General features: G+C 38.9%; 1 protein-coding gene across 3 annotated transcripts; it reads left to right on the forward strand.

Moving 5' to 3' along the window:
• On the forward strand, positions 1-25,217 carry LOC148132434 (uncharacterized). Of its 3 annotated transcripts, none has more exons than XM_087957593.1 (9): positions 1-73; positions 7,580-7,663; positions 8,363-8,459; positions 10,443-10,502; positions 14,233-14,310; positions 15,871-15,939; positions 18,348-18,401; positions 20,608-20,770; positions 24,847-25,217. In XM_087957593.1, the coding sequence occupies exons 4-9, from the start codon at positions 10,493-10,495 to the stop codon at positions 24,992-24,994; spliced, it is 522 nt and encodes a 173-aa protein (XP_087813719.1). In that variant the 5' UTR covers positions 1-73; positions 7,580-7,663; positions 8,363-8,459; positions 10,443-10,492; the 3' UTR covers positions 24,995-25,217. The 3 variants fall into 3 exon arrangements, with proteins under 3 accessions (XP_087813719.1, XP_087813718.1, XP_087813717.1); XM_087957592.1 differs by having other exon boundaries at positions 8,400-8,459; XM_087957591.1 differs by lacking the exon at positions 1-73 and adding an exon at positions 3,914-4,011 and having other exon boundaries at positions 8,400-8,459; positions 24,841-25,066.
• The last annotated feature ends 8 nt before the right edge of the window (positions 25,218-25,225 follow it).

A 25,225-nucleotide genomic window follows, 5' to 3' on the forward strand; every position in this document is an offset into this window, starting at 1 on the left:
TAACACCAGAAACGCTTTAATTTTGCAAGGAGGGTTTGGAGCCTGTGGTTGGAGTCCTGGGTTAGATGAAGATGTGGGTTCAATGGGCTGCCTTATTTTTAATTAACCCTAAGATGATGATGTTATGATATTATTATTATTACTATTATTATTGTTGTTGTTGTTATTCATGATCATGTAGCCGAAATTCAGGTGCTTTGCTCATTCATTCTCATGACTGTTGCAGTGTTAACTTTCCTGGCCATAGTGAAACAACTAGATTTTGAGACTTTTGGTTGCATCTGGTATTAGATTTGTAAAAGTGCAAGACTTAGGAGGACCCTTATTCTTTTTGTGCTACCCAAAATGTTTTTGCCCACCTGTGAGGTTTGTGTATCAGTTGATTATGTTTACTTATTTCCTCTGTCTTGGGCTTTTTTTCCAGCTAAATGGATTAGGGCTATCAATCCATGATTGACAATTACCTCTGCAAATGGGCACCTCTCCACTCATCCCCTAGTCACAACCAGGACATCACTTCAACTGGTGATGTCTCCATGGTAGGCAAAAAAAAAAAAAAAAAAAATTGGACCCCAGCCTTCTTACCTTTTGGAAGACCTTAAAAGGTGGTTTTTCTCCTAGGCTTTGGAGCAGGATGAGAATGAGGCCCAATGATTGATATTATTTAGGTACTGAAGGGTATTGTTTCAGAGAGCTGGAAAGAGTGGAGGGAGATGTTGGTTTTTAATTTTTTATCTGGGTACCACTGTTGCTGTAAGTCACACCTTTATGGCTCACTAGATGGGCAACTATGTTAAGTCTAAATAAAAATATTTTTACACAAATGGGTAGCAAAAAAAGGAACAAGAGACCAGAGAAGTTAGCTCACAGTTTTGTAGCATAAGTGTGTAATCTGAGGTTCTTGAACTATGTGTTCTTTTCCCAAATCTCAGGATAGTTATTTAGTTATATCGGTTTGTTTATTGTATATGCTATTGAGTCTAAGGTTGCCTCCATTCTTAAAAACTGTTATTAAATGAAAATGGATTATAGATAATATGAAATATAGCAAGAGTAATAGGTTGTTTAATTCTTTAATGGTTTAATTTTAATTCAAAATAAATTGCTTTGGTTTCATTCTGGTTCCACCAACACAGTATTTCTCACTGGGGAATTCTGGGAGTTGAAATTCACACATCTTAAAGTTGCTGAGATTGAGAACACTTGTCGAAGTTAACATTTAAAATTTTATTCTAAAATATAGATGTGACCCTTGGTCCTCCCAAAAGGTGGCATGTGCCAAAATAAGTAGATTTTTTTAAAAATTAGAGTCTGAGCAGAATTCTACAAGTTAACAAATGTTAACAAAATAAACATTTATTTGTATAAATATAACATTGCAGTTAGATGAACAAAGTGATGGAAATAGTACAGGCAATGCAATAAATTCAGCTGAGTGATGTCACAATGAATGCCCGAGCTTCCTCACTTTCTGGAAGCAGAATGGAAGTACGCAAAGCAGCATATTTATGAGAAAGCATGATGCTTTTTGTGAATAAATGTTTTCTGCCAGCATTGTCAGATAGTATTGTGTGGTGCATATAAATGGAGAGAGCTAAGAATTGTATTTCAGTCCATTTCAAGTATACTATAGATTTATGTCATCAGGAAGCATATGACAAATGTGTTAATCAAAAGTGAACTGTCTTCATAGAAAAATAATAATCTCACATTTAATATAATTCACAAGTATTTGTAATAATGGAAGAATGATTACAAAGAAAGGTATAAAGGAAAGGTATAAAGGTAACTAACTCTATTATATAGCCTATATTCAATTGCTGAGATTGTCTTTCATGCTATTGAAATAAATTTCATCTCTGTTCCAAGCAACTCAACCTCTGTGATCCTTAGATGATCCAGCCTGGATCTGAAGCCAAAATTTTATTCTAATAGACTTATGCACAAACCATATTGGAAACAAACATCCTTTTTTACACAGATATCACTATTTTCACTCATTCTTCAGTCACTGAGTGGTTCAGTCGTTTTCCTGTGCTCTGTCTTCATATTCCCATCCATCCATTTGTGCCATCTAGCAGGATATTTTTTCCCCTCCTGGATCATATTCATTCATAATGTTGTAGATTTCCCCCCAGAAGTCATCTCTGGTTCTGGCAATTTCAGCAATCCCTGGAAAGTAACATAAGACCTTTGGGTTACCAGTTTTGTATGCATATACAACAACCTAAATAATATCAATGTTTCTTTTCTGGTGTACATATTAGTTATTTTATTTATAATTACTGTATTTATCGGCGTATAACACGCACTTTTTTCCCCCTGAAAATAGGGGGCAAATGATGTATGCGTGTTATACGCCGATATAATGTTAAGCCAGCGGAGGCCGGGCGGTGCGAGCGGAGGCCGGGCGGTGCAGCGGTGCGGCGGAGGCGGGCGGTGCGAGCGGAGGCAAGCGGTGCGAGCAGAGGGCATTATTTTGCATTATTTACCTCAGGGGTCCTCAACCACCGGGCCGCGGACCGGTACCGGGCCGTGGAGCACTCTCTACCGGGCCGCAAAGAATTTTTTTAAAAAAATGGCGGCTTTTCACCTTCGGTGAATGCTGCTGGGATCGGGGATCAAGGACACAAATGAAAGAAGGGGAGGGAGGAAGCAACCAAGCCTGTCCTTCTCTCTGGGTCAGTTCTCTCAGTCGCTCTCTCGCTCCTCCACCAGCACAGGAAGAAACTGCTTCAAAGAGCGGGGGCTTTCCTGTCGCCGCAGCTTCCCTGAAGCGCCCGTTTCTCCCCACCCCACCCCGTCCACCCGCCCGCCCGCAGTGCTCCGTTCTGCCTGCCTGCCTGCCTTCGTTAATGGTTGAATCGGAACAGCTTCGGCTGAGTAAAAGAGGCGAATAGTTATTATTCTCAGCGAAGCTGCTCCCAAACAACCAGAAACTAAGGCAGGCAGGCAGGCAGGCAGAATGGGACACTGTGGATTGAAGCGCGCGCGGGTGGGAGTGGGGGTGAAACGGCGCTCGGAATAGCTGCGGCGACAGGAAAGCCCCCCGCTTCTTTGAAGCAGTTTCTTCCTTGGATGGTGGAGCAGCGAAGAGCCGAGCCTCCTTCTCTTCTTCCCCCCTCGGTCCTTGCAAAATTTTCTGCTTGAAACCGGTCCCTGGTACAAAAAGGTTGGGGACCACTGATTTACCTTATAAGTGGTAATAATATTAATAAAAAAACAGTTCTGAGCTACCCTTATTTTGCTTCAAAGTTTTTATTTAGAAATTTAATTTTTTTCCCTGAAATTTCCCTCTTAAAATGAAGATGCGTGTTATACGCCTGTGCGTGTTATACGCCGATAAATACGGTAAGTCTACATCATTAATAAGCATAGTACCAGTTACTGGGCACATTGTAGCCACTTTGCACAACCATTGCCCACTTTTTTCCCATCTATACCAACACTTAGGATCTCTGATAAGGCTAGCTTATATATACAGATAATTGACTTACAACAGTTCATTTAGTGACTGCTCAAAGTTACAACAGCACTGAAAAAAGTGACAACTATTTTTCACACTTATGGCCACTGTGCATACCCTCATGGTCACATGATCAAAAATTCACACTTGGCAATTGACTCATATTTATGAAAACTGCAGTGTTCTGGAGTCATGTGATCATGTTTTGCAACCTGACAAGCAAAGTCAATGGCAAAGCAGATTCACTTAACAACTGTGGCAAGAAAGATCGTAAAATGGGGCAAAAACTCAATTAACAAATTCTCACTTAACAACAGAAACTTTGGGCTCAGTTGTGGTTATAAGTCGAGGAGTACCTCCTGTATATTTGCCTCCATCACATCAACTAGGAGTTATATGCAGTGAACTAATATGCATTCAAGATCTATATTTGGTAATGAAAATAATCTCTAAGCAATTATTTCTGGAGGAGTAAGGCATTCTTGCAGTTAGCAACTACATCAGGAAGTGTACAAATCAGAATAGGCCATTTGAGTGATGTTTGTGTAAGTATCTTCTCTATCTTTTTTTCTATATTTTATATCATGTTATTTTATAACATGTTTTCTGCTGCCTTTAAAACCTTGAAGGGCTCCAGCTGACCATTTTCAGGGAAAATACTTTAATTAGAATAGTATTGAGCTTATTGTAAAAATGACCAGTTTCCAAAATATTAACCAAATTTCATGTATAACAATTATTTTATACTTCAAGTGAAGAATTTTGAGGCATGGCCATTGGCCATGCACAAATACATGTGGATAGCATTTTCATTTTTGTCTACCACAGTGTAGGCTTTGAATTTTTGCATATCTATGTATAGTAATACTATACCTGTATACCACATATGGGATGTTAACATTTTAATTTTTTTTCTTACAAAAAATTGCAGAAAGTAGTACCCTCAGTAATTCATGCAGCCCAATCTTTTTCTGAAAAGCTGTCAACAATGAAATAATATTTAGACTTTTAGTTAACATGATAGCTCCCTATACTGATAAAACATGAAAGAGATGTTTTAGTATCATTAGATAAAGTAAAAACCCTTGATATGATGCAAAGTATGTTTCAGATTTCTACAGATATTGTGCATGACTTCTAATCCTTTTGATTGGGAAATTACAAATAGAATTATTTGCATTATAACCAAACTGTGACACTTCAAGATGTCCTTTAATGTGATGTTGGAACTCCAGGTTGTTTAGTAAGATAAACTGGCAATATCTCAGGAACACATGGAATAAAACTTGAATAATTTTAACAATACATTTTAATTTTAATGACCTCTTTATTTGCAGTTATAATTCAATTTCAGCCTATTTTTCAAAAGAAAGTTTAATCAGCCACTTTTAAATGGGAATTACACCAAAATGTCAATTTCTTTTAAGAATCAAAATCAATTTTTTATCCAAAATGCCTACCATAGTTAGAATCAATAACTCTTTTGATCCTCAAGGATGGCAAATATTAATACTTGAGTTCACAATGTAATATTGAGATTGTTTTCATTCCAATATGTTGAAGTTAGTAAATATGTCCAATAATTTATTTAAAAACAGCAACATTAAAACCATGGAAGATTTTAAAGGCAAGTTTTAAATCCAGCCTTTATCTAGCCTGTTGTCTAGGCAGTATAATAAACATAATAAAGAAAAATTATTTATGGTATTAAAAATATTACAAATAATGACCCATGGATTACAGTGGAGTCACCCCCCACATTATCTATGGCTTTTATTGCCATCCTTTGAAATAGTGCCTGTCCTCTTGAACCATTATGGAAATTCTGGAAACATTATTACTTTTCATCTTTTATTTTGGAGTATCAGACATTGGTTATCAAACCATAGCAATATGACAAAAATGATAGAATAAAAAACAGTAGAGATCTTCAAATTTCTAGGTTCTACCATATCACATGACCTAAAATGGACACCAAACATCAAAAACATCATCAAAAAAGCACAACAAAGAATGTTCTTTCTGCACCAACTCAGAAAGCTCAAACTGCCCAAGGAGCTGCTGATCCAGTTCTACAGAGGAATTATTGAGTCTAACATCTGCACCTCTATAACTGTCTGGTTTGGTTTTGCAACCCAACAGGACAGACAGAGGATAATTAGGACTGCAGAAAAAACAATTACTACCCACCTGCCTTCCATCGAGGACCTATATACTGCATGAGTCAAAAAGAGGGCTGTAAAAATATTTACAGACCCCTCACATCCCAGACATAAACTGTTTCAATTCCTTCCTTCAAAACGACGCTATAGAGCACTGCACACCAGAACAACTAGACACAAGAACTGTTTTTTCCCCAAAAGCCATCACTCTGCTAAACAAATAATTCCCTCAACACTGTTCAACTATTTACAAAGTGTACACTACTATTACTGTTAATCTTCTCACCACTCCTTACCACCCACTTGACTGTTTCCTAGTATGATTTGATTGTTGATTGTACCCTATGACTATCATTAAGTGTTGTACGTTATGATTCTTGATTCTTAACTAATGTACCTTTTCTTTATGTATACTGAGAGCATTTACACCAAGACAAATTCCTTGTGTGTCCAATCACACTTGGCCAATAAAGTATTCTATGATAAAGGCTTATTTCTCAGGTTTAATTAAAAATAGTATGCCTTTGTAATTAGATCTTCAGACCACCTGAAAACCTCTGAGTTGGTTTCAGAGTTACCAAATATAGTAATCTATGTCTTGGTCTAGTATCAGAAAAGTGCATACAATCCCTAATTGAATTGGAAGAATTTTGTGTAGCCCCCATAAACCAATCTTGGGTTGGAAAACAAAATAAAAGGTAGCATCATTATGGTAGTCAATTTTGACAATGTAAACAATGAACAATAAGAATAATGAACAACAAATCTAAAGATATGTTCTGATTATTTTGCTGGTACAAATCGTTCTTTCAGAACTAAATCTTGTATATTACATAGTTAGGTATTTACACACTCACATTAAGGTCCCAAGCCATGTTATCTTGGTGTTGTTTTAAAAGTAGGTCCATTGGTAACAACAACAAAAAAACCCTCCAAATCTTTAAAATTAGGTGAGCAAATGACCAGACTTTCATTCCTCCCATCTGGTTCATTGTGACTCTGGAACCATAGTGATGTCATAGAAAGTGACACAAAGGCTCTGAGGGGAAATATAGTAAAACTGACTCAGTTTCTTGGGAAGTTGGGTACTTTTGCTATTAACCATGGATCCGTCATTTCACATATTTTTATATTTTCTAATATGTTTAGGAGCAATTGCTAAAGGTACAGATCTATGAAATCTCTCTGTCTTCATTATTCTGAAATAATAATTTTAATTTGCTAGATTTATGTTTGTGACTTTCCCTCAAAAAATCTTATAATGGATATGTTTTCCATTTTGCATTTTTTCCTTATAATAATCTTTGGGGTAGGTTGAACTGAGAATAAGTTAATGGCCTCAAACAAATGAGCTTCCACGGCTCAGGGTAGATTTCAACCTAGGTTTCCCTTATTCTAGTTCAGCAGTTTAGCCACGACTATACAATGGCTAAAATTTGTATTTTTGAAGTATACATTTGAGGAAGACATTTTATATTTTCCCATGATTTTGCTGTTTGACAGCCCTTGGCTTTTTAGTGTCATTGAAGTAGGACTTGATCACAAAAAAGTTGACACATGCACACAAAAAACCCTCTTCCAAGCAAGAGGGATGGCCACCTACTCTCCTAAGAAGTAACTACTCAAAACTACAGCAAGCATAATTTGAATCTTGGATTGGACCTGTCATACTGTTTAGGGCTTAGCATTCTCCAGTACTGCTATTCATTTATACTCTAAACCAAGACTATTCATCCATCTCAATATCAGTACATTTATATGTATTTATTTAATCAATTTATATGCCACTCATCTCATTGTCAAGTGACTCTGGGTGGTTTACAAACACCATAAAAACAATAATTCAAAACATTAAGTGATTTTATCTTCCATTGTTCTTGCTCAGCTATTCCTTAGTGTAATGTTTTGGTGAATTCACTTTCTTTCTTTCCTTCCTTCCTTTTTTCTTTAGGAATTCCATTAAAGGATTCAACATTAAAGGAAAATAAAGATACTCAGAAGCTAAAACAAAGCTTGAAGATCTTGCGGGATTATTGTAAGTTGATTGATGCTGCAGTTGTTCTTTCATTGCATAATATATTTGATTTAATTATCTAGTCCCCCATCAACCCTTTAAATCATAGTTTTTATTTTTTGAGATGTTCCCTTACCAGGATACAGAAGTTGAACTTTTCAATGTCATTTTCTTAGATTTCTCTAGCCAACAACTTCCTGAGGGAGAGATACTTCTTGTAGCAGAGAGCAAAAGACTGATTTCACAAATCATCTTCTCAAAATAGAAGAGATTTTTGTGGGATTTTTTTTGTGTGTGTGTGTGTGTGTGTTTTGTTTTGTTTTTTATACTGAAGATAACTCTTAGAGAGGAAAGAAATAAACCAGAAGTTGGGTACTGGGGCTAAGAAATATTGTTCCTCTGTTGGCCACCTATTCTTTAACTGTCTGAAGACCTGATGTTATTTCAATATATGATTGAGCTGTTTAAAAGACATAGTTTGTACAGTACATGGACAATTACAATGAAATATGGTCAACCTTTTGTTGAAACTGTTATGTAGAATTTCATACACACACATATACATACACACACATACACAAATGTAAGAGTGAGAGACAGAATGAGAAAACCTTATATATAGAAGTTTCTTGTTATTCTATGTTTGTCTTTCTTTTCCCTTTTTTCCCCCCAGTTGCCATTGTTTTATATGTTTCTCTTTGTTGTATTTTATTAAATAAGCTATAGGCATACTAAAGAAACATACGTTATCTTGCAGTGGATGAACTTGGCATCAAACAACCCCCAGAGACACAAACCGAGTACCCCAATTTAAAGGGTAAGATGTACGAAGGGTCTATCAGATCCACCAGTCATTACAACAAAAGCTATTGTAACAGGCTAGATAGAAGTAATGCCAAAGTATTGCCACCTGGAAAATAATTAGGTACTTCTCCAGCAACAAAACTGTAGACATCAAGATAGTCCCAATAGCCAAATAGTTTTTTAACTTTTGGAAAGCTCTAGAGTTATTTTAAATCAATGGAAAAAAGATTAGAATTTGACACTAGATAGAAAGCTCTGGTGAGGTTGCTTAATATAAGCATCTATCTAGTGTTCCATTTCCTTTTATTAATTTGATATTTAAAACACACTGTTCTATAATATAATCTTATGAACGCATTATGTCCTTGAGTCTGTGAATAAGAACAAGAAGTGGTAACTAATAAAGCAGAATGATAATCAAATGAAAGAGTTATGGCTTTATAGATTATATTTACAGTGATTAGTGTCTATAGTGGCCTTTAAAATAAAGGATAGCCCTTTATTTTAGAAAGCTGTCTTTGAATTTATTTTTCCAAAACTCACTTTTGTCCTTTATTTCAGTCAATTAACTTTTACTGTAGAAGTGCTGCCACTTAATGCAGTATTTCGCATTCATGTAAAAATATGCAGTTGTCTTTTAAAAATAAATGTATACTGTTTTATTTCCAATCTTTTTATTATAATGTGCATTTTTATAAAAAAAATCTTGGTTTTGTTCTTGAATTTCCTTTGGTAAAACAAAATGATAAATATGAACAATTGATATTTTTATCCTTATAACCCTCTTTCAGATTTTCTCCCTTTTTTAGTTTGGCTTCAATTTTTCTTTGTTTGATATAACATAGTTTTTTTTTTAAAAAAGTACAAAGTTAAAAGATAAAGAAACAGAAAAAAAATCTAAAAAAAGAGAAAAAAGCTTAGGAAAAGTAAAAGTAAAAATGCAAAGAAGAAAAAAACAAATCACTTCCAACACCTTTGGTACAGACATAGATTTTTAAAATATCAAACTCTTAGTCTAAAGTTAACATTTGTCTACATTATTTCCACATGCTAATCATCGAATCCCAAAATCAGCTTTTCATTTGTTTCAGTTCTCTCAAAAACGCCAGAAGTGATATGCATGTAGAAATACTATTTGTTAAAGTTTTTCTTCAAGATTCTTTAATTTCACCATCTCTGCCAATTTCATCATCTTCACCATCCATTCTTTCATTGTAGATATTTCTAAGTCTTTCCATCTCTGACCTCATAAAGGTCTTGCTGCCCTTATCATATTATACAAAAAAAAATCCCGTAAGTTATTTCCATCAAATTAAAAAGAAAAGTCTTGATTTCAGTTGTACATTTACTTTTAAAATTCTCTGCATCAAAATACATACTATATAGCTTTGTTGTGTGTCCATCAAAGATGAAAAAAATATCCCTCAGTATGACTATTTCCAACAAAATTTTGAAATTCCTATACAGATTTTTAACCATTTATCATCTGATATCATATACCAACAATATATCATTTTATAAAAATTCCTTTTAAAATGATAATTCAATGTAAATTTAAACCCTTCCACATATTCTCCCATTGGTCCAGATATATATTATATCCCAAATATTTTGCCCATTTTATCATGCAGTCCTTAACTTGGTCCTGTTTCCATTTTCCATTAAAGTTTGTAACATCTTAGTAATAATATTGTACAGAGCTCAAGATCAAATTCAATTTTACCCTTTTCAAATTCATAATACTTTTTATCCCTCTTAAATCTTTACATTAGCTGTACATAAGGAAACCAGTGGCATGTAAAGCCTTCCATCTCCAAGTTTTCTCTTGCTTTTAAGTTAAACTCTCCTTATAACAAATATGGTGGTTTCTGAATCTTGCAACTGCTGTAAGTCTATGAAGTTTGAGTATCAGTTCAAAAAGTTTAAAATATCAAGTGGGTTGATACATAAGCTCTAAGCAGAGTGGGTTAATTGAGAAACATATGTTATTTTGCAGCAGATGAACTTGGAATCGAAGAATCCCCAGGGACACAAACCGAATACCCCATGTTCAAAGGTAGGATTTACTACGGGGCTATTAGATCCATTTTTTACTTCTAGTTGCTAAATCTATAATAGTCAACAATGGAAAAGTTTTGATAATTTAACAATTGGAAACTGGCATTCATATATATAGTTAGCAGCTATGTTTGAAAAAAATGACAAATACAATTAGAATTTTAAATACAAAGAGGGACAAATCACAATTTTATCAAATCTGCTATGATTAATGTACTATCTAGGGCGGGGGGTGTCAAATTCAAGGCCTGCGGGCCGATCTGGCTCACGGGGTGCTTAGATCTGGCCCAGGGGGCCTCCTTGGAAACAGCGAAGGACCAGCCCACAGTGCCTCTGCCAGTGAAAATAGAGCTCAGAAGGGCCATGTGCAGCCCTCCCGAACTCCATTTTCACTAGCGGAGGGTTGCAGCAGACCATTGCAGCCAAAAATGGAGCTCGTGAGGGCTACACGCAGCCCTCCCGAGCTCTGTTTTAGCTGGCAGAGGGTTGCAGGAAGCTGTTGCAGCTGAAAACGGAGCTCCTCCCCCGCCCTGAGGTCAAACACAACTCTGATGTGGCCCTCAGTGAAATTGAGTTTGACACCCCTTGTTAGGAATGTAAGTCACCTAATAGTTGGGTTGGAAAATATATAAACTAGGATAGACATTTTAATACTGTCTCTTTAAGGCAGTGATCCCCAACCTTTTTTATGCCGCGCCCGGCACCGGCATCAGCTGGGCGCCGCGCCCGGTACCCGGCATCAACTGGGCGCCGCCATCTTTTGATGAAAAGTGCTTTCGGTGATTTCACCGGAAGCACTTTTTCATCAAAAAGATGGCGGCGCCATGCGTGAGCTTTTCCGGTAGAAATGGCTTTCTACCTGGAAAAGCTCACCAGCTTGATGCCGCCATCTTTTTGATGAAAAGTGCTTCTGGTGAGCTTTCTACCGGAAAAGCTCACCGGAAGCACTTTTTATCAAAAAGATGGCGGCACCCAGCAACCAGCGGCCCGGTAAGACCGGTGGTTGGGGACCCCTGCTTTAAGGGAATGCTACAATTGTAATTGGGTGTGGTTCCTCAAATGACCATAAGATGGAGCCAGAAACCTGGCTTGTCCTGTCCTGTTCTGTTCTGGAGAATGTTGCAGTTCCTTTTTTTTTTTTTTAAGCAAGTTTTATTAATTTCAAAAACAAACAAATCATCATCAACCATTACATATTTGAACCTTTTTCCATTATAGATTTAACAAGTCAGATAAAACCTTATCTTATACAATACATTTCTATATTATTTCATCTATTTCTTTCTGACTTGATTATCATCACTCTCTTTCTATGTTTCTACAAGGTTTCACCAATACTCTCAAAGACATAAACAGACACAAACATACATATAAAAAATCTTTTAGTAAAGTAACTTGGCCCCAGGTACCTCTCTTTATATGGGCTTTAATTATATTCATGCTCATCTTACAGATCATTACTTATTTTATTTACCATTCTGTATCTTCTATATAAACTTCTCCACACATTTCACTCTTCATAATTCTATCTTATTCAATCCATCTTAATTTAAATCATTATATTTGTATCTTTTGCCCATCCTTTATTATCCCTCTATCTCATTCCTTATAATGAAAAAAAAAACGGAATTTCTCCTGAAATCACTAATCAGAGTATGATGCCTTTCTATCCTCTCCCTAAATTAATTAGATTAACATTTAAAATAACACCTAATACCCAATTTGATTCTGCTTGGTACATTCTATCTACTAATTTTTACTTTTAGTAACAATAAAAACAGAGTAAAAAAATCAAAAATGTTTAAATACATAATATCCTCCTAAATACGTAGTTAAATAATAAATCTAAATAATAAATCTTATAGCATTCTCATTGCCTTTCCTTCAATATTTTATTACATTTTAAAAATCAATCATTATTAAACATTTCAACATTTTAATTTCTTATTAACTCTTAAGCCATTCTAATTTTCTATTTCTAATACCAATGTTACAATACCATCTTGTGTACCTTGCAGAATCTTTTTTTTTAAAAATTTATGCTTTACCCATTATCCCTAAAAAGATTCCTCTTTTCCCATCTAATTTTAAAACTTTGTGGCTTTTCTCCGCCTTTCCCCTTTCTTTCTTCCCCCACCAAATCTTCCTACCCCCCTTCTTCTAACCTCTGTCTTGCCGGCATCCCTTCTCTGTTGTATTCCCTTTTTCTCTTGTTTGCTATCATTGTATTTATTTTGCATCATATTTTTCTCTTTCTTAAATGTTTTTTTAGATCTTAAATCCTTCATTTTCCTCGCTTTCTTCCTTCCTTCTTTCTTAGATGAATTTTGGGATTCATTGAAGATGGCGTCTTCATCTTCTTCTTGTTGTTCTTCAGCTTCCATCTGTATTGTCTGTTCATAGTTAACCAACGCCATTTCTAAAAAAAAGAAAAGCTTTTTCCATACCATCTTTACAGGCTGCTTTTGTTTGCTCATATTCATCCCTCAGTTCCTCAAAAGAAAAAGCCATTATAGATCTTTTCTTTTCTTTTTCCTCTTTCTTCTCACACCAACCAAAATATTCCAAAAGAAAAATAAGACAATCCCAAAGTCCACAATCCTCAATCAATCCAAGCCAAGCCAAAATTCCCCCTTTCTCTTCCAGGGTAGTATCAGACAAAGGAAAAAAGAAAATTCAAATCTGTGTTTTGAAGCCTTATTAAGATTTTATTTCTGTTTTCAAATCCTTAAGGCATCTCCTCCAACAAAATCCAACCAGATAAATATATTTTTTGTCCTCTCCCTTCCGACTTATCCCAAAAAGCTAGTTTTACCTGAAAAAAAACAGGTTTCTCAATATCCATTTATTAATTCCGTCGGGGGAGAGTAAACTTTCCTTTCAGCACCTCAGAATTGCCGCTTATTTTCTCTTGTGGAAAGAATCATCCAAAAAGCCATCATTTTCAGGAATTAAATTAAATATATCTTAGAGTCCTGGGTCGACCAAGAAGACTTTCACTTTTAAAAACTTTCTCCTCTTCCTCCAGCGCATACTTGCCCAGCTGCCGGCTTCTTTGTGGCGGCCATTACGGACCGCCGCTGCACCGTCTTGGTAAAAGGAGGTTCTGCCGGCTAGGGGGGGTCTGAAGCACCCCAAACCCTTTCCCGGATCCCCCTACCTTCAGCTGCCCCTGCAAAGGGCAGCCTTGCTCGCACCCTTTCGGATCGGAGCCCCAAAAAGCGGCTAGCGCGGCAGGGATCGCGCAGCTTCGTGAATCCCTACCGCCGCAAAGCCGACAAACCGGAAATCCCTAGAATGTTGCAGTTCCTATTGACTCTTGCTGATCATAGTTGGATTTGATGTAAATCTGTTACTGAACTGTTTTTGATACTGGACTTTGTTATTTGGATTATCCCTGGACTGAAAACTGACTGCTTTAACCATGAATGACTTGGACTGTTTTGTTGAACTTTGCTTAACCGTTTTACTGGAAGTAAAAACCTACATTTTACTATACAGTGTATCTGTGTGCTGTGTGTTATTCTACACTACTCTCACTACGTCTCCCTGTGTGCGCTCATTCTCCTAACGGAATTATCTCAACACCCCTGATCTAGGGTGTAACAAATATTGCAAGATTGTCTATGAAGTTTAAGTATCAGTTCATAATGTTTAAAATATCAAATGGGTTGATATATAAGATATAAGTAGATTAGGTTATTAAAGAAACCGATGTTATCTTGCAGTGTCAGTGAATTTGTTTGGTGTTGGCCAATCCCAAAAGATAGAGATAATCCCAGAAGATACAGATAACTCTTCAGAAGGTAAGATTTTCTAAGGGACATGATGTTCTGCAAAACAGTCTTATTAAAATGCTAGGTTAGGATCCTTGAGTCTGTCAATAAGTATAATAAAAAAGTAGTTACTTATGCAAAAGAATATAATGGCATACTGAAAAAGTCCTGACCTTTCAAAATGGATTATATCATTTCAGTCTGCAGGTGCACGTTTAAACTGCTTCCTTTAAAAAAAAACACCAAAAAAATTATTACAAAATTGTTTCCCCACTTCTGGGCTATTAGAATGTTTGCACTGTTTTCAGTTTTCATTCAGAGTGAGAGATCATAGTCAAAAACAAAGACTTTAATGCAAATGCAGTCAATTTTCTGTCATTGGAGCTATTCATATTCTTTAGGAGTTCCAAGGTATACAGTATATGATTGTTTTTTTTATTATTCAGAAAAATGTTTAAGAGAATCCCCTGAAAAAATTCTGAAAACTCCTTCTATAGAACCAGAGCAGCTCCTTCAATTTCTAAGTGACAGGTTGGGGGCTACATTTTAAAATCTGGAGCTTGGATAAGAACAAGCTTTGGAGCTCAGGACTTTGAAATTTCATAGTGTTGGAAGAAATGTCCATCTGGGTTCAGTTCCAAGTGGGAAGAAAAACACTGGAAACCTGGAGACTGCTTGGAAGCATGGTTTAATGGTGGACAGGACTACACGGTTTGAGGTCCTGGGCAAAAAATAAGCACATGGGTGAGAGAGGGAGAGAGATTTATATCTTCTGTTGGGCTTTGAACTTGCTTCCTGTTCTTGTGGCAAGAAGTGTATTCTGATTGGTTGTCAGACTCCCATGGGGACATGCAGGGGTAATTTTGTAGGTTGTCTTGAGTCCCTGGCTTGGTTGAATCTTGCTGGGTGATGTAATGAAGGGGCTTTGGGCAATTCCTATTATGATTTATAATCCTATCACCCTGGAGCTAAATGATTTTTGTCTTGTAGATAGGATGGCTAGTCTTTCTGGGGCTATTAACAAAGGTGGGGGCTGCTTTGCAAGACCATGTTTCTCCTTTTCTCATCCAGGGAGGTATAATACTCTGCCTTTCTAATATTTCCTAGAATATTTCGTCCTTCTAGGAGAGGGATGGGTGCTAACTTTCTATAATAAGGATCATAATAGACAAGGCAGGCACATTTTCAGCAAGCTTTCACATTTATGATTTAACAAAAGATCATTTCCAAGGCTGAAATAAAAAGTAACCTTGGTGCATATGCTAAGAATTTATTATCTAGACAAAATTAGGATATGACCGATCCTAATGATCCTACTGTACTGGGACATTCTTGGTAGAATAGGTCTCAAAACTGTGAAGTTTTAAATAATTAACTCTTCCAGGGAATAAAAGAGGCTTTGACTTTCAAAAAAAAAAAGTCAGAAGAATAATATTATGGGAGAGAGGGAGGGAGGAATGAATTCTGGCAAATGAAGCTGATCCAACCAACCTATTACAAACAGTGTAGCTTTACTTTCTTTTCAACTAGCATACATGCAGCGTCTTTCTTTCTGAAGGCTTGTTCTGACCTTATTGTTTTGAATTTTAGAAGATGTATTTGGCCCTCATTATTCTACAGCTAATACAGATGAGCCGCCCATGGACCTCCCAATAGAAGGTACAATTTTGTTAAGAGGAGTGATGTTTGTTATAGATCAGTGGTGGCGAACCTATGGCATGCGTGCCACAGGTGGCACCCAGAGGCCTCTCTGTGGCCACATGCGCTGTTGCCCCAGCTCAGCTCCACCGCATATGTACGTGCGCCTCCCACCGGCCAGCTGGCCTTCTAGTCTTTGCCGCACATGTGTGGGGGCAGCACATGCACAGGGGGTGGATGCCCAGGGCATGGGTGCATAAGCAGGGGGCTGTGGGCACATGCACAGAGGGTGCACCCAGGGGTGGGTTTCTATCGGTTCTGTCCACCTCTGTAGAACCGGTAGCTCTGAAGAGCAGCAGACATAGAACCGGTTCTATGTCTGCTGATGTTTTTGCCCATCCGCCCACCTGGGCTCTTACCTGACCTTTATTTCCTGATTTTTCAACTTCAGCTGCTGAACGAGGCACAGCTGCAGTTAAAAAAGCAGAAAAAGAGGGCTGTTTCAAAGGCTGCTTCTCTGCACGCAGCGTGCTGATGACGATTTATAGGCGCGCGGCTCACAGCGTGCAGGGAAGCACATCATAAATCACCAAACCTCGTAAATCCTGAACCGGTAACCTGTCGTATCCCACCCCTGGGTGCGCCTTGCATTTTGCGTTTGCGGGCAGAGGCTTTGAACACTCGGTGACCAAAAGGTTCACCATCACTGTTATAGATCAAATGACAACTTTTGTTACTAGCATTTTCACCAGTATTTTCCCAACTGGACTGCCTTCTTTGGAGGAGCAAAGATACATCAAAGTCAAGGCATTTGGGTAACATTTGAGAAAAACTGCCATACAGAATAAGAATGCAGATTTAATGTCTGAGTTTGTTTTCAATAAGACACTCATAATTTGTTTGAATTATCTTAAGTGATACCCAAAGAATGTTTTATAGTACTGTAGCTACCGCAGCTTATGTAGGCCATGCTTAGAGATATCAGGGGTGGGTAATTTCTGTCTGTGAGCCTGGGAGTTTTTGAAATTGTGCAGCCAAAATCTGGTGGCACAGTTGCCAATTGTGTTTGGTTGTGCCTATGTATTTCAGGAAAAAGATGCACAATATAAAACGACCCAAAATATAAACTTTACCCACAGATGTTAGTGACTTACAAGTATGCCTTTTGAGTTGTCCCATAGATATACCGTATTTATCGGGCGTATAACACGCACAGGCGTATAACACGCATCTTCATTTTAAGAGGGAAATTTCAGGAAAAAATTAAATTTCTAAATAAAAACTTTGAAGCAAAATAAGGGTAGCTCAGAACTTTTTTTTTATTAATATTATTACCATTATAAGGTAAATCAGTGGTCCCCAACCTTTTTTGTACCAGGGACCGGTTTCAAGCAGAATTTTTTTGCAAGGACCGGGGAGAGAAGAGAGGAGCCTTCGCTCTTGCTGCTCCACCATCCAAGGAAGAAACTGCTTCAAGAAGAAGCGGGGGGGCTTTTCCTGTCGCCGCAGCTATTCCGGGCGCCCGTTTCACCCCACTCCCCACCGCGCGCGCGCTTCAATCCACAGTGTCCCATTCTGCCTGCCTGCCTGCCTGCCTTAGTTTCTGGTTGTTTGGGAGCAGCTTCGGCTGAGAATAATAACTATTCGCCTCTTTTACTCAGCCGGCTGTTCCGATTCAACCATTAACGAAGGCAGGCAGGCAGGCAGAACGGAGCACCTGCGTGGCGGGCGGGGCGGGCGGGGTGGGGTGGGGAGAAACGGCGCTTCAGGAAGCTGCGGCGACAGGAAAAAGCCCGCTCTTCTTTGAAGCAGTTTCTTCCTGTGCTGGTGGAGGAGCGAGAGAGCGACTGAGAGCTGACCCAGAGAGAAGGACAGGCTTCGGTTGCTTCCTCCCTCCCCTTCTTTCATTTGTGTCCTTGATCCCCGATCCAGCAGCATTCACCGAAGGTGAAGAAAGCCGCCATTTTTTAAAAAAAATTCTTTGCGGCCCGGTAGAGAGTGCTCCACGGCCCGGTACCGGTCCGCGGCCCGGCACCGGTCCGCGGCCCGGTGGTTGAGGACCCCTGAGGTAAATAATGCAAAATAATGCCCTCTGCTCGCACCGCGGCCTCCGCCGCACCGCCGCACCGCCCGGCCTCCGCCGCACCGCCGCACCGCCGCCTCCGCCGCACCGCCGCACCGCCCGGCCTCCGCTGGCTTAAACATATCGGGCGTATAACACGCATACATCATTTGCCCCCTATTTTCAGGGGGAAAAAGTGCGTGTTATACGCCGATAATACGGTAAGTAAAAAACTATGACTAGAAGGAACAGAAGTATTGCCCAACTGAAAAGTAAACCAAAATAAAGGTAATTTACTTTCTTTAAAAAAGTAAACATGGATCATTTGGAGTATTTTAATTGGATTGTTTATTCACATTTATTGCAGGATTACGGGATGATCAAGATATTCCTCGAAACTTGTTTTTCGAGCCAATACCACGTAAGGACATGATTTAGCATAGTTAAAACTCAGTGTCATGTGAATCTAACTACATGTATAATTATTTGCCACAAAGATTATATAATCTGTAAAGTACATATTTACTGCGAGTAAAGAGATATCATATTCTAAGGAATCTGAGCTGTACAGTCAAAAATCAGTACTGTTCATGAAGCATTAATTGTTCAAATTCCTTGGCATTCACAGCAGATTTTTTTTAAGGCATCGGAAGCACCTATAATTTCCACAACTCTATCCATATGTCTAACAGTATCTCTGAGAGCAATAAAAATGTATTTATTCACACATTTTATTCACACTTCCAAATTGTGCTCTTCTGGGGATACATTTCATTTTGGTTGACATTCAGAGCATAATTTGCTCTTTCTATTAGGAAAAGTATACCCCACAATCACAGCAGCATTTCCTCATAAAACAGTGACATGAAAAATAGCAATTTTCACCATAAATTCGTAGAATGGTTTTTAAATCTAAGAGTGTATTTTATAATTTATGTATTTCTAATTCTCATTTATTTCTAATTCAAATTTTACCATGAGTAAAAAGAAATGTCACATAACAGCAGGAACCCATATTTCAATCAAAACAAGCGGTACATATCAAACAATTACAACCACAACCTATTTTAGACTTGCAGTATGCCTACTTTATCCAATCTGGTAGAACAGGCAGATAATTTTGGGGAGAGACCATCCCACAAATAACCTTGTCCTGTGCTACACTTAGGGCAGGGTGTCAAACTCAGATCGTCACCGCGACATCACGTGACATATCAGGACTTTTTCCCCCTTTGCTAAACCAGGTGTGGGCATGGCCAGTGCGTGACACATCTGGCCTATGGGCCAGGAGTTTGACAGTCCTTCTGTGGGGCTTTAAAAGTGGTAATCAGCATCTTGAATTGCATCCAGAAAGAAACTGGGAGCCTGTGCACAACAGAGGTGTAATCTGGGTAAACCTACACGCACCCAGGATTGCGTGCAACACTGCATTCTGGATCACTTGTTGCTTCTGTGTGTGTCAACTCGTAAAGCATTCCTATGCCTGTTTTTGAATTGGCTCAAGGCTCATGATTTAATTAGGGCAATCGCCAGAACCTTGACAGTGTGGTCTTTAAGGGCAGCCCCATGCAAACCACATTGCAGTAATCCAAACAGGAAGTCACCGAGGCATGAATGTCCGTGAGCATGGCTTCCCAGTCCAGAAAGGATGAATCTATGCAAAGGCCCATGAATGAGAGCCATGAGTTCAGGAGGGAACTCAAATTGCACATCAGCTCTGTCAGGATAATGCAACCCCTTTCAGAGTCAAAAATGAAACATCACCAAATTCTGGAGGGCTAAAACCCAAAGCCACTCCATCTTCCCAGGGCTGAATCAAAATTAGTTCCTCCCCATCCAGACCTTCACAATTTCTTTTTAACCAAATCCATCACATAATAAAAACCCTCCCCATTCCTCATGGGAGCAACAACATAGTCAAATTAACCACTTGATCAGCCCCATCTTCATTTATGGTTCCCGGGCCCACTGACAAAACCAATTTTTTAAGTCCTTTCAGAAAAGCAGTAGGATTGGGGCCAATTGTATCTCAGTTTTGGTCACACCTGTGTCATATGTAGCAAATGTGGCTAACAAGAACAGTACTAGTCTGTTTTTGCATATTTGGACCAGTATGCTGTTCATATAATTAAAGCAGAGTTTTACTTAGACACACTCACAGCTACAGTCTCTAATCTAGAAATTATTCTGAAAACTATCAAAGTTATTGGGATTCCACCAAGTATTCCACCAAGAGGAATATGCACTGTTCAGACACAAATGAGAGATTTTTCTATTTCTTTTTCACTCAAGCACTCACATACATACATATACACTGTGGGTTTGTAAGTCACGATAATAGATAAAACATAAGAAATAGTAAAATTATTCTGTTTCAGGCTATGAAGAAAGATAAGTATTTGAGTAATTCCACATTGCATTCTTTCTCCTCCTCTTCTTCTACAGACACAAAGTCAGCATATGGAAAAGAAACTAGCCTTGAGCATTAGTTTTGCAATTATGATTAGTTTAAATTTTTTTTACAAATAAAAAGAGAATATCATTATTTCATGCAATTACATGTAAGCATTTCCAATTGGCTAATTTAATAACATTTTTCATCTTCCCCAACCTCCATTATGTTTCAGTTTCAGACAGAATACATCAGATTGAAACAAATGGCCAAGGACATCAGAAAAAAGGAATTGAGGAAAAGATACTGCTTCCCATCTCTATTATTACATTACTTGTTTCATTAATTCTTCTTGGGTGTTCTGCCTTTGGAATCTATGAATGTACCAAAGAAAACAGGTAGGTCTATCCCTCATGTATCCCTTCTGAAGGGATATTATTTTTTCCAAATATGCATTCTTGTGTAACACTATCTACATATTGCAAATATTGTAGTAGAGTCAGATATGCCATTGTTCACACAATGAAGAAAGGATTTAGCAGGTTTCCAGAGGTACAAAGACAGGGCAACAGCAATAATAAGGTGACCTTAAAAACAACTGACTGAGATCTAAGCATAGCAATAGCAATAGCACTTAGATTTATATACTGTTTCACAGTGCTTTATAGCCCTCTCTGTTTACAGCAGGGGTGTCAAACTTGTGGCCCGTGGGCCGAATGCTTCACATACTGGCCTTGCCCACCCACATTAAAGTGTGTGTGTGGGGGGGGGGGAGTTGTGATACGTCATGCAATGCCATGATGCCATGAGTTTTACACCCTGGTTTACAGAGTCAGCCTATTGCCCCCAACAATCTGGGTCCTCATTTTACTGACCTCGGAAGGATGGAAAGCTGAGTCAACCTTGAGCCTGATGAGATTCGAACTGCTGGCAGTGAGCAATGAGTGAGCCTGCAATCCTGGATTCTAATCACTGCGCCACCAGCATATAACTTATCTGGCTGGGTGGCACATAATATTCAGGGCTAGACTCTGGTTGTAGGTCTCACAGAATTACATGATGAGATACTCCCTGCCTTCTGGAAGGGACTTAAAGCCATTTTCCCTCAGCAAGTCTTGATGATGGGGCATAGTCTTAGATTGACTTTTTCATTCTTCATTGCTCCCTGCCTGGATTTGGAACAGTTTGACTGCAGCAGTTGCAAATATTATTGGTTGATCAATTGAGAAACCAAATGCTGATCTTGGATGGCATAAGATAAATGGAAGGAATGCGCTAGCAAATTCAGAGCAGCTGCCAGATTTGTAGAAAGATAAATACACTGCTCAAAAAAATAAAGGAAACACAAAAATAAGACATCCTAGATCTGAATGAATGAAATATTCTTATTAAATACTTTGTTCATTACATAGTTGAATGTGCTGACAAGAAAATTATCAATGGAAATCAAATTTAGCAACCCATGGAGGTCTGGATTTGGAGTTACACTCAAAATTAAAGTGGAAAAAAACACTACAGGCTGATCCAGCTTTGATGTAATGTCCTTAAAACAAGTCAAAATGAGGCTCAAAATGTGTGTGGCCTCCACCTGCTTGTATGGCCTCCCTACAACGTCTGGGCATGCTCCTGATGAGGTGGCGGATGGTCTCCTGAGGGATCTCCTCCCACACCTGGACTAAAGCATTCCCCAACTCCTGGACAGTCTGTGGTGCAACGTGGCATTGGTGGATGGAGCGAGACATGATGTCCCAGATGTGCTCAATTGGATTCAGGTCTGGGGAATGGGCGGGCCAGTCCATAGCATCAATGCCTTCGTCTTGCAGGAACTGCTGACACACTCCAGCCACATGAGGTCTAGCATTGTCTCGCATTAGGAGGAACCCAGGGACAACCGCACCAGCATATGGACTCACAAGGGGTCTGAGAATCTCATCTCAATACCTAATGGCAGTCAAGCTACCTCTGGTGAGCACATGGAGGGCTGTGCGGCCCCCTAAAGAAATGCCACCCCACACCATTACTGACCCACTGCCAAACCGGTCATGCTGGAGGATGTTGCAGGCAGTAGAAGGTTCTCCACAGCATCTCCAGACCCTGTCACGTCTGTCACATGTGCTCAGTGTGAACCTGCTTTCATCTGTGAAGAGCACAGGGTGCCAGTGGTGAATTTGCCAATCTTGGTCTTCTCTGGCAAATGCCAAACATCCTGCACAGTGTTGGGCTGTAAGCACAACCCCCACCTGTGGATGTTGGGCCCTCATACCACCCTCATGGAGTTTGTTTCTGACCGTTTGAGCAGCCACATGCACATTTATGGCCTGCCGGAGGTCATTTTGCAGGGCTCTGGCAGTGCTCCTCCTGTCCCTCCTTGCACAAAGGCGGAGGTAGCAGTCCTGATGCTGGCTTGTTGCCCTCCTACAGCCTCCTCCATGTCTCCTGATGTACTGGCCTGTCTCCTGGTAGCGCCTCCATGCTCTAGACACTATGACACTATGCTGACAGACACAGCAAACCTTGCCACAGCTCGCATTGATGTGCCATCCTGGATGAGCTGCACTACCTGAGCCACTTGTAGACTCCGTCTCATGCTACCAATAGAGTGAAAGCACCGCCAGCATTCAAAAGTGACCAAAATATCAGCCAGAAAGCATAGGAACTGAGAAGTGGTCTGTGGTCACCACCTGCAGAACCACTCCTTTATTGGGGATGTCTTGCTAACTGCCTATGCTTTCCACCTGTTGTCTATTCCATTTGCACAACAGCATGTGAAATTGATTGTCAATCAGTGTTGCTACCTAAGTGGACAGTTTGATTTCACAGAAGTGTGATTGACTTGGAGTTACATTGTGTTGTTTAAGTGTTCCCTTTATTTTTTTGAGCAGTGTATTTTTTTAAGGGCAAACAATGTCTGATTTGAGTCTGTTAATGGTTTGGAAACTGAGAATGGAAAACATGAGATAATAAAAATTAAACTGAAGACCTTGAAAGAAAGTCTGGTAAAATGACTAGGAATCTGAAGAGGACCATCCGACTTTGTAGCCTTTGGCTGTAATGTTGTCTCATCCACATTCATTCTCCTAATAGCGCAAGCTCATTCTTGGGAGGTTCAAAGCTTTCCGAGGGCCTTTTAAAGCATTGTGAGAATGGAGTTCGCCACTTGGGAGAATGAATAGTGTACACTATTTGGAGAATGGCACAAGTGGCCTTGGGAAGAAGACCTGGCATGACCAGGAACTGCTGTCAGGGTTCCAAGTAATATACCCATAGCAAACAAAACTCCAAGGCAGGTAGATTCCTCAAAGAATAGCTTTATTGGATATATCCTATTGGCACAGATCTGGTGAAAACCGACTCTGAAGGCTCCCACGATTTTCACCTAATTAAAAGTAAAAAAAAATTCCCTTCCCCAAACAATCAGTCACATAGTCCAATCAAGGCGCTGTCTGGTTGCCTGGTGACATCACTCCTCCTTCCTCTGACCAGGTGTGGGAATCCCCTTGGTTCCCAAGAGAAAGTATTTTGTTTTGGCTACAAAACCGCAGCTATCTCTATTCCCCCCTCCTTATCCCTCAGCTCCAGTGTGGCAATACTGAAGCCTCAAATGGCTTCATTCAGGTCAGCTTCAGGGTTGATGACTGCTTTGTATAGTTGTGTCAGGTCAGGCGTGTCTCAGCAGCAGCAGAGAACAGCGAAGGTCAATTAAGTAGGCAGAGTGTAGGGCAGTGAAGGGGGCTGGAGTGGGTCAAGCTAGGGTGGCTGAGGCTTTGTACTGTACTGCAGCTCAGAGGCTTTCTTGCAGCCCCACAGTGCAACAAGGAGCTCCAGTGTATATAGGTAGTCCTCAACTTACGACCACAATTGACCCCAAAATTTCGGTTGCTGAGACATTTGTTAAGTGAGTTTTGCCCCGTTTTACAACTGTTGTCATTGGTTTGGAAAATGTATTATTTTTATATTCTTGTAGTTTCCCACCCCCTTTGGAGTCTTTTTGGAGTAGCACAGAAATTGCAATAATAAATAAACATAAAAGTTAAAAGATTAGAAAAAAACTAAGAAACCTCTGAATACAGTAGTGTTTCTCAACCTTGCAACTTTAGGATAAGTGAATGTCAACTTCCAAAATTCTCCAGCCAGCAAAAATTCCTCTTCCCTCTCCCCCACCAAGGCTGACTGAGGAATTCTGGGAGTTGAAGTCCACTCCTCTTAAAGTTGCCAAGATTGAGAAACACTGGAATACAGAAATGGGATATAATGGACCTAAGAAGTGGTTTTGCTCGCTTTCCTGTTTTTAACAATATGGGTCTTTGCTACAAATACAACTAAGAAGAGTGTGCATATATGCACATACCTGGTGGCTTTTAAAATCGCCATTTAGTAAGATATTAACACATAGCAAAGTATTTTATGATTTTAATGACATTAAATCATGTGATAAATTGACTGTACTTATTTCTTCACACCGTTCTAGTCCTAGAGATCAGCGTCCAGGTCAGAGCAGATGTACACAAACAGAGGAACCTGAAATAACATCCTTCAATGCTATCGTGAACATTGTGGATGAAGTGTCATCATATTCAGATGAGTCAGAGGGCTCGCCAGACAAAAACAGACCACACCATTAGTCTAAAAAAGCAGCTAGAACCTAGTTAAAAGAAGTAACAAACAATGAAAGCAGTACCTATCTATATAGCTATATAACTATGTTTTAAGTTTAAAGAATTTCAATAGTTTTTATTATTTTTTCTATATTTAATGTAAAATAATAGAGCTCTATTTAAATAATGATGTAATTCAACTTTTTAGCAATTGTTGTAATCATAATAAACATGTATGATTTTTATTCTATTTTTTTG

Source organism: Notechis scutatus, chromosome 2 (genome assembly GCF_049901735.1).
Source record: "Notechis scutatus isolate UNSWTSFEM ecotype Mainland chromosome 2, rNotScu1.2, whole genome shotgun sequence".
NCBI lineage: Eukaryota > Metazoa > Chordata > Lepidosauria > Squamata > Elapidae > Notechis > Notechis scutatus.

Excerpts from the sequence above, each read along its gene's own strand:
- LOC148132434 (XM_087957591.1), top strand. Across the intron at positions 15,940-18,347 it reads CATGGACCTCCCAATAGAAG|GATTACGGGATGATCAAGAT; the intron begins GTACAATTTTGT and ends CATTTATTGCAG. Across the intron at positions 18,402-20,607 it reads GTTTTTCGAGCCAATACCAC|TTTCAGACAGAATACATCAG; the intron begins GTAAGGACATGA and ends ATTATGTTTCAG.